Source organism: Mobula birostris, chromosome 1 (assembly GCF_030028105.1).
Source record: "Mobula birostris isolate sMobBir1 chromosome 1, sMobBir1.hap1, whole genome shotgun sequence".
Classification (NCBI taxonomy): Eukaryota; Metazoa; Chordata; class Chondrichthyes; order Myliobatiformes; family Myliobatidae; genus Mobula; species Mobula birostris.
Window position 1 is genome coordinate 59,180,018 of NC_092370.1, and position 26,158 is coordinate 59,206,175.

At 39.1% G+C, this 26,158-nt stretch overlaps 1 protein-coding gene across 1 annotated transcript in view; it reads right to left on the reverse strand.

The window, feature by feature from the left end:
* rock1 (Rho-associated, coiled-coil containing protein kinase 1) overlaps positions 1-26,158 on the reverse strand; it is a 169,370-nt gene that overhangs the window by 99,342 nt on the left and 43,870 nt on the right. The window contains exons 2-7 of the mRNA XM_072255733.1: positions 22,453-22,534; positions 11,547-11,647; positions 5,280-5,417; positions 3,422-3,597; positions 2,707-2,791; positions 495-639 (exon numbers count right to left, since the gene is read on the reverse strand). Coding sequence (XP_072111834.1) covers positions 495-639; positions 2,707-2,791; positions 3,422-3,597; positions 5,280-5,417; positions 11,547-11,647; positions 22,453-22,534 — 727 coding nt within the window. The remainder of the gene's footprint in view (positions 1-494; positions 640-2,706; positions 2,792-3,421; positions 3,598-5,279; positions 5,418-11,546; positions 11,648-22,452; positions 22,535-26,158) is intronic.

Genomic DNA, 26,158 nt, shown 5'->3' on the forward strand with positions numbered 1-26,158 from the left:
CTGCTTGCATTCACTTTATCTATACCCATCGTAACTTTATAGACCTCTATCAAATCTCTCCTCATTCTTCTATGCTCCAGGGAATAAAGTCCCAATCTATTCAACCTTTGTCTGTAACTCTCCAATCCTCCGGCACCTCACCCTGTAGACAGCGACATTTTAAATATTTCAGCCAGGGCCCCTGCAATTTCAACACTAGTCTCCTTCAAGGTCCGAGGGAACACTCTGTCAGGTCCCGGGGATTTATCCATTTTAATTTTCCTCAAGACAGCAAGGACCTCCTCCTTTTCGATTTGTACAGTTTCCATGATCTCACTACTTGTTTCCCTTAATTCCCATAGACTTCATGCCAGTTTCCTTAGTAATATTGTCTCTTTCAAATTCGTAAGATTAACAAAAATTGTTTACAGAAATTTTAAATTTAAAACAGCATTTTTGGTGAGAATTAATATTTATTCAGACTCACATATTTAATGCACAATTTCTTCACTCACCAACAAGCATCTCATAGAGAAATACTCCTACTGACCACCAATCACACTCCCTCCCATAATAGCCATCTCCACCTTGAGATTTCAGCACTTCAGGGGAAATATAATCGGGTGTCCCAACAGCTGTATCACATCGCACCATTCCTTCCTACAATAACAAGTAAAATGATTACTTATTCCAAGCAAAATCCTATATTGCAGTTACAGAATTTCAAAAACATGTGACAAAATGTAGGATAGAATGTGCAATGATTATACAGAGAATTTGATTCATTCAGTCATAGTATTCTTGGCTAAGTCAGAAGGTCTTAGATTCAAATTCAACTCTAGGGATTCATCATCCCCAGTAATAATAAAGAGCACTGCATTTCTGGGTGCACCATTTTTGGATGAGGATACGGCCCAGGATTATGTAAAATGTATACTCTCAACTCAGTGGGCAATCCAACATCACATTGATTATTTACGTTAGTGGTCCCCAACCACCGGGTCGAGAGCATGTGCTACTGGGTCGCGCGGAAACGATATGATTTGGCGATATGAAATAATATGAGTCAGCTGCACCTTTCCTCGTTCCGTCACGCACTGTTGAACTTGAACACCACCCCCCCCCCCCCAATCGGCCGGTCCGCAAGAATATCGTCAATATTAAACTGGTCTGTGGTGCAAAAAAGGTTGGGGACCCCTGATTTATGTGGAATGCATTTATTTATTTATCTACTCATAGAGATGCACTGCGAAATTGGCTCTTCTGGCCACCCAGCACCCCCCAATTAAACTAATCACAGGATAATTTATAATGACCAATTAACCTACTAACCTGTATGTCTTTGGACTGTGGGAGGAAACTGGAGCACCCAGAAAAACCCATGCACTCCTGGGGGAGGACATACAGACTTCTTACAGACGATGTTGGATTTGAACTCCGAACTCTGACGACTCAAGCTGTTGTAATAGTGTTGCCCTAGCTACTATGCTCATCTACCACTTACAAAGCCCAATAGTAACAACAACTTACAATTAATCCTTACTGCCAAAATATTTTTCAATGAAAGATATGAAATGCATGTTATTCTTTTCTGTAACAATTAAATCTACATTAAAAGCAATTATAAAGCTATTAACAAGTACTTATCACATATGGATGAAACTAAAAAACAGAAAAGAAACCTTGGATTTAAAAATTGATCTTTATAAAAAGGATATATTAGTCAGTTGCCTTAAAATTATTCTGCAATGCCATTGTTTCAATGTGACACCTTCTGAGTCAGAACCTACCTTTATTCAATTAAAAATTATTTGTACCAGACTCTAACCAGGAAGCTCTGAACAATAACACAATGAATACAGGTGGAATTTGTAAGACTCACAGAAGTTGGTAAATTGCTACTTGTTTATAGTTTTAGGAATAATCATCAATTTCGGGAGATTATTAGCACTCAAAACCATTTTTCATCTCAGTATGTTGTTCGTCCATCATTGACGTCGATGAGGACCTCAACACCATTATGATGGTGTCGAGACTAGCGTGTGATTTGGATTTAACTGAGGGAGAGTTGCGCAGTGTCAGCCTCACTCTCCCTTCCCAATTCCCATCTGGATCCAGTAGCAAGACAGAGTCTAGACGGCTGGAGATGGGACTAGGTGCAGTGGATGACCAGGACGTCTTCTGTGTCTTGTCTTGCTCTACACGTTCCACGATGCTTGCAGAGACCGCCTTCTTGACCGTTGGACCTTCCACTGGTCTCATCCGCTCAATCCGCCGGGGTCTGTCTTCACATGCTGGGATAGACAACTCCCTATCTCACCGAGGGTTTGAGACCCGTCTGCTACCCTCACCTGGTTTAGCCGGCTTGTCGAAGCCGTTGCCCGGGGTGTGGCCGCTGTCGCATGCAAACAGCTACGAGGAGCCACAGGTGAGAGCTGAGTGCCAGGTGGGGACCAAAGGTGGACTAACCGCCCTGAAAAGGATGCGACATGTTCCCCCATCAGAGGTGCTACCCCTCCCTGACACTCCATAGAATCTTAAGGAAATGCAGTTTGGAACAGGGGCTTTGGCCCATCAAATCACTCCAGAATGCTACTGTTTTATCATATTTATTACAGTAATTTTTAAATGGTTTATATGGTATTTAGTGTATTGGGAGATAAAAGCAATATGAAAAGTAGCAGACTTAAAGAATTAATAATCATTTTTCAGGACACTGCAACTTACTTTATTCACTTTCATGCAAGTTCCAAAATCTGCTAATTTTAAATGACCAGCTTTGTCAAGCAGCATATTATCTGGCTTCACATCTCTGAAAAGACAAAAAAAAAGTTATTTCACTTTATTTAAATACACAAGTTATATCCTTTAGTTCAGTATAGTACTTAAAAACATCCAAAATATACACCTCACACACAAACATGCTTAACAATCACCCACTGACATACTAAGGAAAAGCAAGTACTACAGTAGGACATTCCATCACTCTTGGATGTAACCAAAAATTTAGCTAAAGTACTCTGAAGTCTGATTACCATTGCCATTTAACAAAAAAAATTATGGACAACATCCCATTAACAGCAATATTTTAACAACAGGTAAGCTGCTTCTGCATTGCTGGTCAAGGGATAAATATTGTTTCACGGCACAAAAACTTTTATGCCCACCCCAGAAGGCAGAGAGAGCCACGTTGAGAGTTGCAGCACCACCTCAGCAATATCATGCAGTGTTAACTTAGATTTGGAGCTCAAATCCTGAGAATGGAATTTGAGCCCGCAACCTTCTGACTCATTCTAGAGGAATAATATTAAACCATGCCTCAAAAACATGTGAACATGGTACTCACATGAATGTTTAGTTTTTAATATCATGTTTAGCACATAACTGTAGCAAATCTGTTTTACCAATTTGCAATTGTTATGATCAACTGTTCAATAATTACCTGTGAATGAAGCCCATGGAATGAATTGCATCCAAAGCAAGAACAACTTCTGCTGTATAAAACCTGGCCCATTTTTCAGGCACATCATAATTACTCATTAAATTTACAAGATCCCCTCCAGGCATGTATTCCATCACCATGTAGAGATAACGATTATCTTGAAAAGCATACGATAGCTATTAAGAGGAAAGTTGATGTTGATTAGTTAATTAATTTAGAGGTACAACGCGGACAGGCCGTTCTGGCCCATGCCACCCAGCAACCCACCAATTTAACCCTAGCCTAATCAGAGAACAACTTACAATGACCAATTAACCCACTAACCAGTATGTTTTTAGACTGCAGAGGGTTGTAAATTTAGTCAGCTCCATCTTGGGTAATAGCCTACAAAGTACCCAGGACACCTTCAAGGAGCAGTGTGTCAAAAAGGCAGCGTCCATTATTAAGGACCTCCAGCACCCAGGGAATGTCCTTTTCTGACTGTTACCATCAGGTAGGAGGTACAGAAGCCTGAAGATTCAGGAACAGCTTCTTCCCCACTGCCATCTAATTCCTAAATGGATATTGAACCTTTGGACACTACCTCACATTTTAAAAATATATAGTATTTCAGTTTTTGAACGATTTTTAAACTATTCAACATACATATACTGTATAAAGTATACGGAATAAGATTTATTATTACTATTTTCTTCCTCTCTCTGCTAGATTATGTATTACATTGAACTGCTGCTACTAAGGTAACAAATTTCAAGTCACATGCTGGTGATATTAAACCTGATTCTGATTGTGGGAGGAAACCAGAGTACACGGAGTAAACGCACTCGGTGACAGGGAGAAAGACGGCATCAGAATTTAACTCCGAAGACTCACGCTGTAATAGCGTCCACTACACTACCATAGCGCCGCACATTCACATGCATGAAATCATAATATTACTGCTCCATTTATGCAAATGAAAATGCACATCACAGAGACGCTAGAAATCAGAAAATAATCAAAAATTCTCAGGCATCTACAGGGTGAACAAACTGATTAAATGACAAAAATGGGTGCTGGTGAATGACAAATCAAATGGCTATGAATCAAAAAATTTGTGTTATTTTGTTCATTTTCAAATTTTCATTTCTTGTAAAATGGTTAACAAATTATTCTTATTTTATTAAGTAGCTTTTGTAGTGCTGGAAGCAGAGTGTGCGGCATTGGATGACAATAGTAAAATGCACCTGTGTGCGGGGGGTGGGGGGTGTGTGAATGAGTTGATGGCATGAATGTAAGGAAGTAAATGGGGAAATGGGACTAATGTTATATGGATATGGGCACATGCCCTCTCTATAACTCCCTCAACATATGAAAGAGGAGTAGGCCATTTGGCCCATCAAACTTGCTCCACCATTCAATACAATCATGGCTGATCTGGCTGTGGACTCAGCTCCATCTACCTGCCTCTTCCCATAACCCCCAATTCCCCTGCTCAGCTGCTACTATTCATCATAAAGTCGTAATAATTTCCATCAATTATTCTATCTACTATTAAGCAACTGTCATCATCTGATGTCATTCACGCTGCTCCCACTATTAGAAAAAATTCAAATTAAAAGTCTAAGCTAAATGTTTACTCTTAGTCAATGTCAGGGTTAATATTTAAAAACTGCTGATTACCATTGAACTCAGAACCTTTCCAATTAGTATGGTTCAACTACCAACTACATTCGCTAAAATCTCTCATGTTTAAGGATGAGAACCAATTCTAAATTTGAAATTTAAATGACATGAAGACATTTTCAGAATCTAGGACTCAAATTATAATCAGAATTTGAAAGCTATTAACTTCCAAGTGATAATATGCACAAGGTACCTGTACAACCCAAGGACTATTTGCAAATGCCATGATGCCCCTTTCTTCCCAGAAGAACGCCGAATCAGATCGCTTTATCATCTCAAACTTGCTGAGCAATTTCATTGCAAAGACTTTACGCGTATTTCTATGTCTCACCTAAAAAAGAATACCAACAACATGCAAGGCTAAGACATAAGTCCAAGAAAGACTTGTATACTTTTTAGATGAATGTTGTTAACATGTCATTGACATTGATAGCATAAAAAATTATGACTATATAACTTTGACTGTAACATTTCATATTTAAACTATTTCAATTTTATTGAACACATTAGAACCTATTCTTTCACATGCACTATATGCAAATACTGAAGTTGTCTCAAATTTACCAAGATTCAAAAATATTTATAATATTAAACATTGCAACAAATTAAAAATGTTATAACTGGTTGAATAAAAGTCCTCATTCAGCTCCTGTCCATTATGCATTACTCACTAATACAAACTTCACAGAAGTTTTCAAGAAGCAAAGAGAAAAGGATCGTCTAAAATATTGCACATTAAAAGAAACATCACTGAACCATAGCTGAAAGAAGATTATAGCTGGGAGCTTAATGTCGAAGGGTACACATTGTATCAAAAGGACAGGCACGTAGACAGAGGGGGTAGCATGCCTCTGTTGGTAAAAAATTAAATCAAATCATTAGAAAGTGGTGACATAGGGTTAGAAGGTCTGAATCAATGTCGGTGGAGCTCGGGAACCGCAAAGGTAAAAAGACCCTGATGGGAGTTATATACAGACCCTAAAACAGTAGTAAAGATATGAACACAAACAGGAATTCTGCAGATGCTGGAAATTCAAGCAACACACATCAAAGTTGCTGGTGAACGCAGCAGGCCAGGCAGCATCTCTAGGAAGAGGTACAGTCAACGTTTCAGGCCGAGACCCTTCGTCATAATATCTTCGTAAAGATATGATCTACTATTTACAACGGGAGATATACATTCCATGCCTAAAGGGCAATGCTATGATTGTCATGGGGGATTTGAATATGCAGTAGATTAGGAAAATCAGACTGGTGTGGTGCTCGATCCCAAGAGGGGGAATTTCTAGAGTGCCTACGAAATGGTTATTTAGAGCTGCTCATGGTTGAGCCCACTAGCAGATCAGTTATTCTGGGCTGGGTGTTGTGCAATGAACCAGAATTGATTAGCAAGCTTAAGTTAAGGATCTCTCAGGGGCAAGTGATCATAATATGATAGAATTAACCCTGCCATTTGAGAAGGAGAAGCTAAAGTCAGATGTATCAGTATAACAATGGAGTAAAGCAAATTACAGAGGCATGAGAGGGGAGCTGGCCAAAATTAATTGGAAAAGAACACTGGCAAGGATGATGGCAGAGCAGCAACGGCTGGAATTTCTGGGAAAAATACAGATATATACATCCCAAAGAGGAAGAAGCATACTAAAAGCAACATGACACAACCATGGCTGACAAGAGAAGTCAAAGCCAGCACAATTGCCAAAGAGAGGGCATATAATAGAACAAAAAATAGTGGGATGTTAGAGGATTAGGAAGCTTTTTAAAAAAACTAACAGAAGGCAACTAAAGAAGTCATAAAGAAGAAAAAGATGGAATACGAAAGTAAGCTAGCCAACAATATTAAAAAGGATGCCAGAAGTTTCTTCAGATACATAAAGTGTAAAACACAGGCGAGAGCAGATATTGGACCGCGGGAAAATTATGCTGGAGAAAGTAATGGGGGACTAGGACATGGTGGACAAACTGAATAAGTATTTTGCATCAGTCTTCACTGTGGAAGACACTAGTAGTATGCTGCAAGTTTAAGTGTATCAGTGTGCAGAAATGTGAGAAGTAGTTATTACTAGGGAGAAGTTTCATGGGAAATTGAAAGGTCTGAAGGTAGGTAAGTAACCTGGACCAGATGATATATACCCCAAGGTTCTGAAGGTGGCGGCTAAAGAGATTGTAGAAGAACTAGTAATGATCATTCAAGAATCAATTGATTCTGGCATGGTTCTGGAGGAATGGAAAATTACAAGTGTCACTGCACTCTTCAAGAAGGGCGAGAAGCAAAAAAAGGAAACTGTAGGTCCGAAAGTCTGACCTCAGTGGTTAGGAAGATGTTGGAGTTTATAGTTAAGGATGTGCTTTTGGGGAACTTGGAGGCAATAGGCCAAAGTCAGCATTGTTTGCTTAAGGGAAAATCTGCTTGAATTCTTTGAAGAAAAAACAAGTAGGATAGACAACGGAGAATTGGTTCATGTTGTGTACTTGTATTTTCAGAAAGCCTTTGACAAGGTACCATACATGAGTCTGCTTAACAAGTTAAGAGCCCATGGCATTACAGGAAAGATTCTAGCATGAAGCCTTGGCTGGAGGGAATAAAGGAAGCCTTTTCTGATTGACTCTCGGTGACTACAGGGGCCGGTGATGGGATGGCTTCTTTTTGCGTTATACATCAACAACTTGGATGGATGACGCAACTGATAATTTATGGGCAAGTTTCTGGATGATACAAAGATCGGTGGAGGGATAGGTAGTTATGAGGAAGTAAAGAGGCTACAGAAGGACTTAAGACAGATTAGGAGAATGGGCAAAGAAGTGGCAGGTGGAATACAGTGCCAGGAAGTGTATAGTCATGTGCTTTGCTAGAAGACATAAAAGCATAGACTATTTTCTAAATGGAGAGGATATACAAACATCTAGAGGTACAAAGGGAATTGAGAGTGCTCGTGCAGGATTTCCTAAACAGCTAATTTGCAGGTCAAGTTTGTGGTGAGGAAGGCAAATGTGATATTGGAATTCATTTCAAGAGGACTAGAATATAAAAGCAAGGATTTAATGGGGAGGCTTTATAAAGCACTGAAGTTTCACTTGAGCTTTGTGAGCAGTTTTGGGCCCCTTATCTTAGAAAGGATATACTGACATTGGAGATGGTTCAAAGGAGGTGCACAAAAATTCTTCTGGGATGGAAAGGTTTGTCATATGAATAGTGCTTGATGGTTCTGGGCCTCTACTCACTGTAATTCAGAAGAATGAAAGGCTGCCTCATTGAAACTATTAAATGTTGAAAGGTCTCGATAGAGTGGATGTGGAAAGGATATTTCCTATGGTGGGAGTCCGGAGAACACAGCCTCAGAATAGAGGAGCATCCTTTTAGAATGGAGAAGAGGAGGAATTTCTTCAGCCAGAGAGCGGTGAATCTATGGAATGTGTTGCCATGGGTGGCTGTGGATGCCAAGTCATTGAGTGTACTTAAGGCAGACGATGAAATATTCTTGATTGGTCAGGGCATGAAAGGATATGGGGGAAAACGCAGGAGATTGGGGCTGAGAGGGAAAATGGATCAGCCATGATGAAATGGCAGAGTAGACTCGATGGGCAAAATGGCCCAATTCTGCTCCTATAAAAAAAACGTCAGAAATATTTCATTACAACATTCAGAATGCATTCAAGTAATCTCAGGAACAGTAAAATTTTAATGATTACTTAATAAGATTTCCCATACCATCTCAAGTATATTTAAGAGAGCCATTCTTTTCCCAGCTATTGATTAAATAAACAATAAACACAAGTTAAGAATTAAATTATTCAAATAAAGCTGAACAATTTTCTTTTGATTGCCACTTATAGATTCAGGCAATGAAATCAGTACTCTACACTGAACACCAGTTGGAATATTAAAAGAGGGCAGCAAAAGAGCAGAATGCATAATAGCTTTATCACAAGCAAAATGCTTAAAAATATTTGTACTAATACACGCAAGCATAGGTGCAAAGAAAACCTAATTTGAAGCAGCATCACATATATATGGTACCTCAGTACTGAATATAGTGTAACACCAGCACCAGATGTCTCAGTAATACAATGCTCATGAAGTCAGACAGGTTTTGAAAAAAAAAACAGCTTTCGAACGTGGCCACAGGCTGTAGTGATAGAACTTGTAGAGAAGAGAACCTATTTGACCATGTTCTTACCCATCTACCCGCCGTACCTATATTCTACTGGAGCAGGAGAGGATACGTGTCTGAGTGGTGCCACAACAACAATCTCTCACTCATCATCAGTAAAACTAAAGAGCTGATTGTTGATTTCAGGAAGGGAAAAGAAGGCGAACATACACTAGGCTACACCGGGATAAAATCAGCAGTGGAGAGAGTCAATAGTTTCAAATTTCTAGGCATTAACATACCAGATGACCTGCCCTCAGCACAGCACATTGATGTAATCACAAGGACAGCATCAATCTCTTTACTTTCCTGGAAGGTGAAGGAGACCTGGCATGTCACCGAACACATAAACATACTTCTACCTATGTAGAAGTATCCTGAGTGATTACATCATGATCTGGTACGATGAATCAAATGTACAGAAATACAAGAAGTCATAGACAGTAGTAGACTCAGCCAATACATCACGGCACATTTCTCTCCACATTTGGGAATACCTATATGAAGCACTGCCTCAAGAAGGCAACATCCATCAAAGATCCCCACCACCCAGGCCACCTTCTCGCAGCTACCATTGGGCAGAAAGTACAGAAACCTGATATCCCAGATTACAAGGTTCAAGAACAGCTACTCCCCTTCAGAGTGGTTCTTGAACCAATCACTAGAGTTCAGCAACATCTCAGCACCTTGCACTAAGATGGACTTTTTTTATTCTAACTGTGCTCTTTCATGCAAATATTGTGTACAATTTATATGTTTTTCTTTGTAAATGGTGCTTATATGCTGCAAGTAAGATTTTCATTGCACATGTACTTGTGCACATGACAATAAATTTGACTTTGATTACAGCATTGGTAGGAAACCTTGGAGACAAGGTCCTGCTTTCAACATGACAGTCTCCACCTTGAGATTGCTTCAGAACAGTCTTAATTAAAATTCATACCCTCCATGAATATTCTCTTCTCCCTCCTCCTATCAGCCAGGAGATACAAAACCTGTAAAATCCAGACTTCAGGACAGCTTTCCTCCCAGTATTATAAAACTACTTTACTGTATAACAAGATGGGCTCTTTACCTTAATATACTTTGTTGTAATCTTGCACCTTACATTCTGCCTGCAGTGTACTCTTTTGTAACACTTCATTCTGCACTCTATTATTCTTTTACCTTGTACTAATTCAATCGACGTGCTGTAATGAATTGATCTGTTTAGATGGTATACAGGTTTTTCCACTGTACCCCAGTAATATTTGACAATAATGAAATAATAAAATTTAGCTGGATGCCCGAAAGAACATGCCTCCTTGTACCTGGCCGGAATTGCATTCCACTACAATAGGCTCACTATACCTGTGTTGCCCTTAAGGCATTTATTTGACTTTGTTGGGTCTGCGCTTTAAATGATTTGTTTGTAACTATTTTCTAGTTAAAGTTAAAGGTTGATGATTAAGTTACAGTATAACAAAGGTAAGTTCATTGTCTATGGTATATCGCGGCATGTGATGATGTCACGTCCGGTTTCGCCGCGTCTTGGTTCGCAAAGGTGTAAAAGTGGGTGTCATGTGTGCAGCATGATCGTGAACAGCACGGTTTCTACCCACAAAGAAACGTTATAGAAGCAATGTCGTAAGTTCATAAGAAAATATTAACGCGGTTTCTGTTAAGGAAGCGGCGGTTGGGACAGCGCGCGTGCCGGCTTTTCCATTTCAAACGCGGGGTTGGCTCGAGCACGATGGCGGTTTGACGCGACCCCCTCGCCCGCTACTCGGGGCGGCTGGAGACACTCGCTAAAAGAAGACAGCACGTGTGGTCTCCAGAATGAAACAGACGCTGTATAGGTTTGTATTTTTTTTAATCAACAGTTTACACCATACGATGTTAATGTGGAAGAGTGAACAGTAAATGGTTAACCTTACTATGACTCTGTCTTCATTGGCTCTGGTTTAACTTGGTGTTTAGTCAGAGTTTCAACACACTGCACGAGAACACTACAATACCCCAGAAAAGATAATTGCGCAAAATGTATTTCATAATATCAGCAAAACTTTTAACAGCCCAGGACTACTAATGTTGACCATTCCTTTATCTTGACCCTAATCCTCAATTCAATTTTTCCCAAAATTTCACAACTTACATTCAGCTTTCTTTTATCAAGGGGTTACAATACTATCTGCCATTCATGAAAGAGCTGTATTGAAAAAGTAGATTGCTGCTCCCGCAATAGAGGGTGTGGCACTTGAGTTTTTTTGTTGCATCACCACTTTGATTTTGGCTTCAACAACACATAACAAGTACTAGCACAAACATACCAGCTGAACTTCACCAAATGCTCCTCTACCGATCACCTTAACAACTTCATAATCTTCTGCTTTCATTCTCAAATCCCGAACTTTACTTATTGCATCTTTATCTGTAAGAGATGTATATAAAAATGATTAATTCATCCATATGTACTCATGATTAAGTTTGCTGTTGCATTCATTGTTGAATTCATGAGCTGCAATGCAATAATTTTCAGTTTTAGTGACTTGTTTAAAACAATATCCAATAAAGAAAGAAGATTGAATTATGAACTTACAACCAGGTATTAATAAACAGACAATTCTAGAATTTGGTTGGGCAAGGAGACTGAGAAAAAAATTGACTCAAGAGCTCGCTACAGGAAGTGGAAAAGTGAGACGATAAACTCGTTTTAAGTTGCTAAATGGAGGGTGGTGGAGAGAACAGGGACTATGTCTTTAATAAGACAGAGACCAAAGCTGTCAAGCTAACAATTGTTTTACAAACCAGCAGTTAAAGACAGAAGATAAAAATAAAATAAATTTAAGCAGCTACTACCATGTTCAAAACATGCTTGTGATAAAGCCAGGTGAAAATGAAGTGACACTCTGAGCTTATCTTGTCCATCACTAAACCAAAGCAGAATTTAGAGTGGTAGTGGCACAAAGAATTAGAATCAGAAGACTAGAAGCTCATATTCATCCTTGAACTACTTTGACTACTGATCTTCCAGTTTGATGGGTTTGCCAGAGGAGACCACACTGTAAGCACTGAATGAAATGCACTAAGTTGATAGGGCAAGTGAATTGCTGCTTCACCTGGAAGAACAGTAATGGAAGAGGTAAAAGGGCAGGTTTTGCCTCTCCTGCAGTTGATTGGAAAAATGCAATGAGAAGAGGAGTACTTGTTGGAAATGGAAAGCAAACTACAGAATTTTGGGGGGGGGGGGGAATAGTCTGTTCAGCATGCTGACAAGGGGAGCAGCTGCTTGCACCTGGGCATCAACATCTCTGAAGTTCTATCCTGGGTCCAAAACATCGATGAAATCATCAAGATTCACTGATAGGCTGAATGTCTTTTAGTCACCGATTGATACAAGAAAAGACAACCCCCCCCCCCCCCCAACCCCTGAGGAGCAGGCACGCTGTCTGGCCGCAGTTGGTGTGAGAAACCCATGAAAAGCTGCAGGGCCTGATAACATACTTGGTTGGTGCTAAGAGACAGTGCAGTACAGTTAACAGAAATTCCAGCAGACATATTCAACATCCCCCTGAAACATTCCATTGTCCCTGTTGGCTTCAAGGCAGCCACCATCATCCTGGTTTAATGACTACCATCCACTGGCAATGACCTTAATAATCAAGAGCTCTGAACAGTGGGTTTATGGACCATATTAAATCATTTCTTCCTTCTGCATTAAACCCTTTACAGTTAGCTTATCTCTCAAATTGGTCCACTGACAATGCCATAGTCTCTGCTCTCTACTCCAAGCTATTTCACCTAGAAAATGGTGCCTCACACACCAGGATGCTGTTTCAGCTTTGCGGTTAATATGATCATCCCTCAGAAGCTAGTGAATAAACAGTTGTCGTTAGCAATCAACACCTCACTCAGTAACCGGATCTTGGACTTCTTGGCAGAAAGACTATAGTCAGTCCATGTTAGCAGCAATATTATTAGCTCCATCATGCTGACTGCCGGTGCCTCCTGCTGCTGTTCATACAGCTGACACATGACTATACCGCTAGATCCAACTCAAACTGAATCAAGTTCACTGATGACTCATCAGGAATGATGATGAGATGGCATACAGAAGCAGTAGAGCACTTAGTAGAATGATGTAAGTTAATATGCAGGAAAGACTGGACAAATTTGCCTGTATCTATGGCAACATTTGCTCACAATTGGCACAAAGAAAACAGAAAACCTACACCTGTATTGATTAGAGAGCTTAAGGTAAAAGAACCTTTAGGGGAAAATGATCATAATATGATTGAATTCACCCTGAAATTTGAGAAGGAGAAGGTAAAGTCAGATGTATCAGTATTACAGTGAGGTAAAGAAAATTACAGAGGCATGAGAGAGGAGTTGGCCAGAACTGATTGGAAAAGAACACTGGCAGGGATGATGGCAGAGCAGAAATGGTTGGAATTTCTGGAGGCAATTTTGAAGGCACAGGATATATACATCCCAAAGAGGAAGTAGTATTCTAAAGGAAAGATGACACAACCATGGCTAACAAGAGAAGTCAATGAGAATGAATACGAAAGTAAGCTAGCCAATAATATTAAAGAGGATATCAAAAGTTTCTGCAGATACATAAAGTGTAAAAGAGGAGTGGCTGGATGTTGGACCGCTGGAAAATGATGGAGAGGTAGTAATGGGGGATAATGAAATAACAGACAAATTGAAAAAGCATTTTGCATCAGCCTTCAATGTGGAAGAAGATACTAGCAGTATGGTGGAAGTTTCAGGAGTCAGGGCTCATGCAGTGTGTGAAGTTACCATAATTAGAGATAAAGTTCTTGGGAAACTGAAGGGTCTGAAAGGTAGATAAGTCACCTGGAACAGATGGTGTACTGAAAGAAGTTGCTGAAGAGATCATGGAGGCATTAGTAATGATCTTTCAAGAATCACTAGATTCTGGAATGGGTCCAGAAGACTGGAAAATTGCAAATGTCACTCCACTCTTCAATAAGGGAGAGAGGCAGAAGAAAGGAAACTATAGGCCAGTTAGTCTGAACTCAGTGGCTGGGAAGATGTTGGAGTTGATTATTAAGGGTGAAGTCTCAGGGTACTTGCAGGCACATGATAAAACAGGCTGAAGTCAGCATGGTTTCCTCAAGGGAAAACCTTGTCTGACAAATCCGTTGGAATTCTTTGAAGTAGTAACAAGCAGGATAGACAAAGGAGAATCAGTTGATGTTGCGTACTTGGATTTTCAGAGGGCCTTTGACAAAGTACCACACATGAGGCTGCTTAACAAGCTAGGAATCCGTGGTAGAACAGGAAAAACTCTGGCATGGATATAGCAGTGGCTGATTGGCAGGAGGCAAAGAGTGGGAATAAAGGGAGCCTTATTTAACTGGTTGCCAATGACTAGTGGTGTTCCACTAGTGTGTTAAGACTGACTCTTTTTATGTCGTATGTCAATGATTTGGATGATGGAATTGATGGCTTTATTGTAAAGTTTGCAGACAATATGAAGATAGGTGGAGGGGCAGGTAGTTTTGAGGAAGTAGAGAGGCTTTAGAAGGACTCAGGTTAGGAGAAAATAGGCAAAGAAATGGCAGGTGGATTACAGCGTTGGAAGTGTATGGTCAGCACTTTGCTAGACGAAATGAAAGGGTTGACTATTTTCTAAATGGAAAATACAAAAAGTTGAGATGCAAAGGGACTTAGGAGTCCTTGTGCAGGATTCCCTAATTTGCAAGTTGAGTTGGTGGTGAGGAAGGCAAATGCAATGTCAGTATTCATTTCAAGAGGACTAGAATATAAAAGCAAGGATGTAATGTTGAAACTGTATAAAGCACTGATGAGGACTCACTTGGAATATTGTGAGCAGGTTTGGGCCCCTCATCTTAGAAAGTATGTGCTGAAGCTGGTGAGGGTTCACAAAATGATTCCAGGTCTGAATGGCTTGTCATGTGAAGAGCGTCTGATAGCTCTGGGCCTGTAATCACGAGAATTCAGAAAAATAAAGGCTGACCTCATTGAAACCTATCGAGTAGTGAAAGGCCTTGATAGAAGATGTGGAGAGGATGTTTCCTCTTGTGGGAGAGTCTCAGACCAGAGGACACAACCTCAGGATAGACGGGTGTCCTTTTAGAATGAAAATGAGGAGGAATTTCTTTTGCCAGAGGGTGCTGTGGAATTCTTTGCCACAGGCAGCTGTAGAGGTTAAGTCTTTATGTATATTTAAGGCAGAGGTTGATAAGATTCTTGATTGGTCAGGGCATGAAGGGATATGAGGAGAAGGCAGGAGATTGGGGCCAGGAAGAAAATTGGATCAGCCACAATGAAATGGCAGAGTAGACTCAATGGGCCAAATGGCCTAATACTGCTCCAATATCTTATGGTCTTACACAGAAACAACCCTTCCAGAAGCTTCCGACAACAGACAAGTTTACATATGTTGGCAAGCTCAGTCAACATTGATGACCAAGTCAGCAACAGGTCAACAAAAGCTAGCTTTGCTTTTGAAAGACTGAGAAGCTTGTGAATGAAGAGGTATCAGCCCAAAGACCAAGCTGAAGATGTATTGTGCTGTTGACATACCCACTTTATACTCTGCCTGAAAGACATGGACAATGTGTAGCAGACATTCCAGACAGCTTAACCACTTCCACATGGTCTGTAAAATCAACAGGCAGGACAAGGTTCTAGACACATAGATACTGTCCCAAAAACATTGCTAAAGCAATCACAGATGTGCAAGACATGTCAGAAGAAAGTGATGACAGAAAACCAAAAGCAACAATTTTCAGGAGAGGGGAGTGAAGGTTAAACAATCACTTGATGGACAGCAAAATGGATTCAAAGACTCGTAGAACATCCTTGAAGAGCTTCATTATTGACTCATACCACTGGGAACAATGAGTATTGGATCATTCTGTCTGGCATGTACCCATTAAAAATGGTGTCACTCTTAGGAGGAAGGAAGAAGAAACAGAATCTCAAAAATCACTAATGCTACAGCATCCCAACTACCCTATCACCCATGTGAAGGGAACTGTCCAGGTTCCCAAATAGCCACTTCCATGTACATTGCACGAATATGGAATAGATTTCATTGTCTTAGTCAAGAACAAATAATGAACAATAAGATAACCAAACACTGCCTTAAATAATCTAACAGATTATGTCAATACATGCCTGTTCCGTAAATCCATGCTGGCTCAGCTCAGTCCAACAATTCATCCCTAAATGCTCTGTCATTGCATACATCATTATAGACAGCAGCATTTTCTTACAGCATTTTTACACCAAGAAGTGTGTCATTCCCCATTTTCTCTCTCTCTCTCTGAAATAGCGATGACATTTGCTACACACCAATCTGCAAAACTCTAGAAACCACGTCATTTTTAAAGACGATCGACAATGGATCCATTACCTCTGTACCCACCACTCAAAATTTTGAGGGAGAAATCACTGAATTCTTGATTTATCAATTTTTAATCTCGCCAATTTTTCAGACCATTATTTACTGATTTTCTTCAGTTAATAATGTGCATTTGTCCGTGCTAGCCATTTTCTTTAAATATTAACAGAATGTAGAAAAGAGCTAAGCAGAGGTTTTTGTACTTGAAGAGAACTCCATCGCAGGTCTGTGCAACTCGGTAAATGTTAACTGATAAAAGTACAGGCAGATAGCAAGTATACGAGCTTCTGCAGATGCAATTGTGTTCAACAAGTAGCAGCACACAAATTTACAGATGCACTTAATGGAAAGCTGAAGACAAAACCACCAAAAACTAGGAGAGGATAATCAGCTTGAAAGAAATCTTCTAAGACATGACCCAGTGGTTGTCACTGAGAAACTGAGAAGTGAGAATGAAAGTCTGATTGAGACAGATCATCGCACAATGATACAATCCTGTCCCTTTGAGATCTAATTTACATTGTATCGCAAACCACTTAAAGAAATTTATTATCTAACATTTAAAGACATCCTGCCATATCTGAAGGTATAGTATGATGAGAATTTTTGTTTTTCAGATACAGCAGGATGTCTTTAGTTGTCAATCTATTAGATTACCTAATCTATTATTTAAGTAGTGCTTAAATGATAAGAATGAATTTCAGCATGAGTATTCATTTCTGAAGACTTTGAATAAAATTCTCATAAGCTATCAATGTCTGAGGGTTCATTTTGGAACTAACACTACAATTGAAACATTTCATGTTAGGCTGGCAAAAAGAGTACAGTGAATGACATCCTCGCCGATCCAAAAGGTCAGACTATTGCAGAGGCAGAGAAAAACTGCGACAGAAAAATGCAAATCTTATTGAACAGATGCAAAATGAAAGTAGTGATGGAAATGCTAAGCTTGAAAAGTATTGCTGGAATCCAATTGTTTCTTGGATGTCACCTTTTTAAATTAAGGTTGCTTGCACAGAGTGAAAGATGAACAACTGAGACAACTAAAATGGAAAATTGAATGAATGCCACAAAATCACAATCACAGGGCAATAGTCACAACCTAAATGCTACAAGGTGAAGGCCAAGAAGGATGCTATATACAACAGTCATCAACTGAGAATATCTTTGGGAGGTCAGTCTGTGACATGTTAACTGAAGATGCCCAGTCATCCCTGCAGCACAATAGAATATTCTGCCAAAAAGAATAGCAACCAGCTACCAGACCTGTTTGCCAATCTATACACCTCACTGATATTGCGAAGAAGCAGTTATCTATATAGTTTGTTAGGCTAGAAGTATATTGAGAGCTTATAGCAATTTATGTGGGTATGAGCTGCATGGTATTAGTGCATTTAAATTTAGGATAACTGAAACTTAAGTGGTATGTGTTCACAATGATACTCAATGTTAAAATTATTCTAAAAAAATAAGTTGTAAACCATGCAGCTTTGTTTGTATATTCGTTCAAGTACAACAATCTTAGCAGGGTCTTCTAATCCAGGGGTTTACAACCATCAACCCCAGGTTGGGAAACCCTTGATCTAATCAACAGATGTTGCCAAGTTGATGGATGATCACATTACATATTTATGAATAGCTCAAAAAATGATCATATAACTTAACAAGAATCAATTAATGTGGCGAGGGTTATTTTATATACAGAAAATATGACTATTAAAGACAGCATAACACTGCCACACCTAAACTTTTTGCACTTCAGACTACAGTTTTACTTCATTTCTCTCTGAGCTCAAAAGTTCAATGAAGGATAATAGTTGTTTATCCTGAATGTTAATTCTAAATTTTTTTCTGTGGATGCCATCTATGCTGAATATTACTAAATTTTTGTTTCTGTTTGTGATTTATTTGGACTGGTTTAAAATATAATCAACTATTGCCAATATTTGCAACAAGTTGCTTTTTATTGCATATCACAAGTGATTGTGAATGTTCTGTTAGTGCAATTTAAAGGAAAGTGTGAGAATGGAAACAAGTGCATCCCAAACTAAGAAACTGTAGATGCAACTGGAGATCAAGTTCATGGCTCCACAATCTCCAAGGCCTTGTACAAAAAAGGCATTTATGAAAGTGTGGCAAGGAAGTCGTCCTGACGAGAAAAACCATATCCTTGCCCATAAAGACTGCAATGTGTCACTTCAAAGATACTGTAAAGATGTGGAAGATAGTCTTGTGGTTGGATAAGGCTAAAGTTGAACTTTTTGCCACAACACTAAGTGGCACCAATGGTGTAAATCTAATGCTGTGCATCAGCCAGGTAACATCAGCCCTACTATAAAGTAGGGTGGAGGGAGAATCATGCTGTGGGGACATTATTCAGCAGTAGAGACTGGAAATCTGATCAGAAATGATGGGAAGATAAATGCTGCCAAATAGAGAGAGATCCTGGATAAAAACTTGATAGCCCCTGCCGGAAAGCTTAAACTGGGAAGGAAGTTCATCTTTTGGCAAAACAACAACCCAAAGCACACTGCCAGAGCAACCATGGAGGAACTTCACAAGAAGAAAATTGATGTCCTTAAGTGGCCCAATCACAGTCCTGACTTTAACTTGATCGAAGATCTCTGGCTGCCCACCACTGCTTCCCAACTAACCTGGCACAGCTTGAACAATTTTACACTGAGGAATGGGCAAATCTTGCTCCATCACATTATCCAAAGCTAATAGACACTTATCTAAAAAGATTACTGGCTGTAATAGCAGTAAGTAATTGTTCAACTAAGCACTGGGCAAAGGGGATGAATACTTTTGAACTGCTGACATTTCAGGTTTTCAATTTTTAGTTTTCATGCTTTTCAATTTTCCATTTTTTGGGGTCTACTGTCAAAAAAAGGAGCATCTATGTGAAAAAGAGTTGAGATTGAATACTTTTACAAGCACTATATCTATAATTGACATTCTGAAGTAAAGAAGCTTCAAATAACTATTTCAAGAATGAAATCTGCAGTTTTTAAACACTATTGCTTTGGTTGTGCTTGTTTAATCTACATGTCACAAGTGTCTAAAATTTACAAGATTCTTTAGCTTACACTTTGCCAAATATAAAGCGTTACAAATAAACTTACTAGAAATCTTAAGGGTAAAGATAGCCTGAACAATCCGTGGAAAATAAACAGATGGTGGAAAAAAAATATATAAACCTAGCCAATATTCTTTAACATTCAAACGAAACTGAATCAATAGTTTACTTTACCTCATATTTGGGGGAAAAAGAAAAGTTGAATTGAGACCAATGTTATTTTTACTCTGTTCCCTTAGATGAAGTTATCTCAGCATTTTACAGCAATGACCAGTTTATACTTTGGAACGCAGATTTTAGGCACTTGGCAAATTATATGGAAAAACATAGAAAAATCCTACAGGCATTTGAACACATTCATGTATGGTTCAGAACTGGATGATCTTCTGCCTTAAGCAACTTTTAGAAAATAACCATTTTATCATTTTCCAAGAAAAGTCTTTTAAAATCCACTGGGATTTGATCTGTAATAGCCAGCTGTACAATGCATTACAAAACTGCTGCAGATTTTGCCATGTAAAGATCATTAGATTTCTGTAAAATTAAAACTCAAAAGTAACTGTGGACCAAACCATAAAGAAATGCTTTGCATTTCAGTATTGCTACTGGCAATTTCATTGCCAGCTCAGTCTTTTAACGAGCTATAAGATTGAACATTGAAATCAAACTATTCAGGACTGTGATAGATCAGAAAGAGTATATACATTATTACTGTTGATAGTAAAGAAATTTGCAAAGAGAAATTGAGTGGTGTGGTAAAATAAAGCTGATGATGTGCAACACTTTAGGAAAACCAGCTTTTTAAAATAGAAGTATTTATAATTTTTTATTTTGCATGAACAAAATTTTAGAAGTGCTAAAACTCATCCTGATGGAACAAAAAAAGTTAAAATATCCTGTCTTCTGAATTTAAAATGATGTGACCAAGAAATTTGATGTGGCCGGAGGGTAATCATGGACTTGTGTAAAGCTTTTGATAAGATTCCACGTTGACAGGCTGCTCTGGAAGTTTAGACTGCATGGAATTCAGAGAGACCTAGTTAATACACACACAATTGACTTGATGGTTGGAAGCAGAGTTGTGATGGTGAAAGGTTGTTTCTTGGACTGGAGGTTCATGATTAGCAGTGATCCCCAGAGGTTGGGGCTAGATCCTTTGTTGTTTGTCTACATCAATGATTTGGTTAAAAATGCAAAATCTGTTTTTAGTAGATGCTATAGTGGACAATGAATAAGGTTATCAAAAAACTATGAGGATCTTGATCAATTGAGTAAGTGAGCCAAGGATGGCAAACAGAGGTAATTTGGGTAAGTGTGAAGCCTTGCACTTTTAAAAGTCAAATCCAGGAAGGACTTTCACAATGAATGGCAGGGCCCTGAGGAATTTTAGTTTTTTGTTTTATTCAGAAATATAGCATAGTAGCAGGCTATTCTGGCCCAACAAGCTTGTGCTGTCCAATTACACTCATGTGACCAATTAACCTACAAATTTGCGCATCTTAGGAATATGGGAGGAAACCAGAGCACCTGGAGTAAAGTCACAAGATCATGGGGAGAACATACAAACTCCTTACAGATAGCAGCATAAATTGAACCCGGATCACTGGTGCTATGATAGCATTACACTAATCACTGTGGCACTGTGCTACCCTAAATTGTAAATATTGTAAAAGAGGGACCTTGGAGTAAATGTACATGTTCACTGCATGTGTAGTCACAAGTAGACAGGGTGGTGAAGGAGGCTGGCCTTAAAGAGCAAGGTGGGAGGAGTTCACACACTGTTCAAGCAGTGTTATCAATAAAGTTCAGTTGAATAGCCTGCACGTTGCCGTGTTCTCCCTCATAACAAACAATTCCCTTTTAATTTCTGAAGCAAATTTGTTTGAAGAGCACAACCTTTTTTTGAATATTTCCAAATAATCTTTCCTTCTCAACTTTTCTTTCGGTTTGATATTTAAAATTATTCTGCCCATTTACTTTTTCAATGTTGAAGTCTCTTTTTTTAAAAAATATATAGGTGTACTTGGCAAGCATACTCCTCAGATCTTAAATTTCAGAAAACCCATGCATTCCAGTTTTGGCTAATTCTGATGAACACCAGACTGTAAATTTTTCTTCATTCCTGATTTGAAAATTTTCAACATTCACGGTTTTCACTCAAGATTTCCATCTTCTATTACTTCAAGTCTCACAGCTCTAGCATTATGTCTCATTCTTTCTCCATTTTCACCTCCGCCAAGCAAGTTAGCTTCAAATAACAATTCCTCAGAGTCTAAGCGATGCTGCTGATGCCAAACTGTATTGGTCTCCGCCATTCCTTTGGATTCAACAGCTGTGTGGAGAGGGGAAGTCTGCTACTTGGGTAACAGCTTGACCAACGGAGGGTCTCACTGTCAGTGTCTCAGCCAGCAAAACTATTACTTGCGTCACTCTCTCTTGGTCTTCACCCTATCAGGATGGTATACACTACTTCTTTTCTGATAGTTAACACAAATTATCTGTTCTGATGAAAAATCAACTTGAAATGTTATCAGTAATTAACAATTAAAACAATTTAAACCAATATAAATTTTCTATTTTTGATCACTTAAATTAGCATGCGGCACACTCAGGCTGCATAACAATATTCATAAAGAGACACTTCTGTTAATTTTTTTTAAAAATTAAGTTAAGAATTCTTATTTGGAAACTTGAGGTCATAACAAAACAGCATTTCAGAAACACAAAATCCTCTAGGTAATTCTATAATACTCACATCGATTAATGAAGTTATCTATGTTCCTGTTCTTTCTTAAGGCAGGGAAGTCCAAATCATAAATCAAGGCATCCAAGCTATCCTAAAAGAACAACCATATAGTTTAAGTCAAAAAGTCTGCTATTCATGTGTAACTTCCAGAAAACAAAGACATTGTGTTAAAATGTTTCATATATGTACTTTATGACAGGCACAACAATGAATGCTATATATCAGATTTTGAAATTACAGCCATGGTTCAACACACATTGCCATTCAAAAATAATATATTTAGTAAATAATAAAATAAAGAATTTTCTGATATTTTTTTCAAACAGTAAAACCATAAAGTATTTCATGCAAGGTCTGTTCTTCATCAAAATGTTGTTAAAAAATGCATAATAGAATCTTAAATAAGCTTTTCCATTTTGAATCTTCATACAATTGATTATTTTTCTTATAACAAAATTACAATACTGACAGAAAACCACTTCTAATAAACTACAACAGTGGCTGATAAAACAAAGAGATGGAGCAGATTTAAGATAAACAAGCTCACTTACCAAATAAGCTGCCTTTATAGGATTTGAGATGCATTTAACACACTAACTGTTGGAAATGGAGTTCCACTTTACATACTGAACTTACATTTTTAATTTGAAGGGATTCATTGGGGTTTACATGCATATGTCCATTCATTCTCTAAGTACTGGGAACAAACTAAATGTTCTGAAATTTTCTCTACAGTACCATCAACAGCACTGTAACTCAGCCATCCCAACGATATTTCTGGATTTAATATACTGACACAATAACACACACACAATTGAATTTCATCTCCAATATTGAAAAGCACACTGTAAGAATCACATTTGAACAACTCTGGACTTGGCTGCACATCAAAATCAATGGACCAATGCACTGATTAAATAAGATTTATAGAATCCTCAATGGAACATTTGGCAGGAGCAATAGTGGGTCCACAGAACCATCCTAGCCCCTTCTGAAGGAAGGAAGAAATCTGTGGACAACACAAGATCTGACTAGAAAAAGACCCAGAAGTCAACAGAAGTGTGTTGTACTGATCAGCTTAGAAAATAATTCATTCACACTTATTCTAATGTATCGATGATTACAATACCGCTCATCTACCCTCTGACGTCAACTCCACACACCATTCCTCCAAACAGCTCATTTTGCAACTTGAGTCATCTTTTTCAGAACTCTTCAATCCAGCCATTGCTTACACACAACTTTACCTTTATCAATGGCATGTTCCCTACCACAGTCACCCAGACACCCAAGACAACATCAGAGGAGTTTCTGCTGATGCTCACTATGATGGTACAAAAGCACAAGACCCATACTTAACCCTGCACCATCTCAAAGCTCAGGTAGTCCCAGTTCATGCACCAGTTCTACTTCGGGGGGTGGGGGGAGGAGTGGAGGTGGAGAGAGTCAGCAGCTTTAAATTCCTGTGTATTAGTATAATCAGATAATGTGCCCTGGGCTCAACACAGAGATACAATCATAAGGTAAGCTCCCCAATGTCTTCACTTTTTTTAGAATGAGGTTCAGCTTGTCACTGAGTGCTCTAATTTGCAGAGATATACTGTAGAAAGTACCCTGACAATTCAAATGCACAGAAATGCAAGCTGCAGAGAGCAAAGGACTCTGTGCAATACCTCACAGACACATCTTTCCCTACCACTTATAGTATCAAATAGGAGGCATTACCTCAAGAAGGCAACATCTCGCAAAGATCCCCATCACCATTGCCACCTTTGCACAGCTACCATTGGGCATGAGGTACAGAAGCAAGAAATCCCACACCACTGGATTTACAAACAGCTCCTGCCCTTCAACCATTTAGTTCCTAAGCCAAAACTCTAATCACTATTGTTTAGCAACACCAAGACCACTTTGCAATAAAATGGGCGTTTTGTTCTAATTGTCGTCTTTCTTGTAAAGTGTTGCATAATTTATGCTTTTCTTGTGAAGACTGCTTATATGATGCTATATGCCGATGAAGCCCCTACACAATGAAAAACTAACTCAAAGCTGCATCGCAGGCATAGAGCATCAGATCCACCTTCACAACGAAAACACGTTAAACAAAGTATACACAATTTCTGAAGAAAAACAAGAACAAAATTTGAACAGAAAAGGAACAGAGAAAGCAGGGCCCTCAGGCTCCAACACACCAAAAATATTGACCGTCTATTTCAGCTGTCAAGAGCTTCCTTACTCCTCTGTCCAACCACAGGTTTGCACCATTAAGGCCAATTTATACTTGTGCGTCAAATCGATGCCATAGGTACAGCTTAGCTGCGTACTCTACACCATACCTTATGCCGTAGCCAGACGCGCACCTCCCCAAAAATTTAACTACGCGTCGCGGCAACTCAGACCACAACAACTATGATTGGTCCACTTGGTAGCATCGCATTTCCTCCTACGCTGCAATAGCTTCCCATTGGGCGACTGAAGGGCAGGGAAGGAAATCTGGCTGCAATGCTTTCCATAAAGCTTTACAGACCCCCGAAATTATGGAGGACCCTGTTCTTGACGCCAGTTTGTATCTACCTGCTGCAGCCTGTTGACTTCCACCTGAAGCTAAAACTCGAATGGTGATTGCCAGTCTCTGAGTATACTGTGCAAACACCGATGCGAAATAAATGGTTGGAGACGATGAACCAAATCGATAAATCTACCTGCCGACATCCAAAAATATTTGAAATGAATTTCCTCGTCCATATCTTTCAGTGGCCGGACAAGCGCAGAAAATTCACCCTCCTTCAGTTTCAGTCACCATTGTTTGAAGTTTGAGTTTCTTCGTGTTGAGTTTCAACATGAAGAAACTCAACACAGTGGCATAGAAACCCCACCGCCAACTAGCGTTTTGGCAGTGAATTGTAGAGTGACGCAGCCACACCAATGCACACTGCACACCAATGCACAAGTATAAATGCTCACAACGGCGTAGCCCACTTGCATAGGCTACAGCGTAAGCTAGTACGCACAAGTATAAATCAGCCTTAATGGAACTTCTGATAGGAGGAACAAAGCATATTGGTTGCTGCAAAAGTTTATCCAGATGAGTATTAGAGTTTTAGAGTTTCTAACAGTGTTAGAGTTTCAAATTTCAGTTAAAAGGGCTTCTAAGCATGACTTATTTACACAACCTGAATACCAAATGATCTTTAACATACAAGAAACAGTGAGGCTATGGATTGACTTTAAAAAAAAATATATGGTGCACTGGAGTCAGGGTAGAGACTTGCAAGCAAAACAACCACCAAAATAAAAAAATACACACAAAATGCTGGAGGAACTCAACAGGCCAGGCAGCATCTATGGAAAAAAAAGTACAGTTGTCTTTTCGGGTCGAGACCCTTCGCAGTCCTTCTGCTAAGATTTAGCACCTGCAGATTTACTCTTGTTTGGAAATAAAAAATAATTGGCTCAAGCAAAAAAGTTAGCTCTCATTTCATATCTCTACAGCAAGTTAGTAATATGTACTCACAAGTGTCAGCAAGGGGGAAAGAGTAGAAGACATCTCATTTCCTCATGCTGATTCACACCATGTCCATTGGAATGGATGAGATGAAACCCTAGGTGAAGATAAATCAGTTTGTGCTGACCACAGGAAATACAGTGGTTCAGGCAAAGCAGTTCTTGTGGGTGGTGCACCAGCACTCAACTGCCTTCAAAGAAACTATCATTC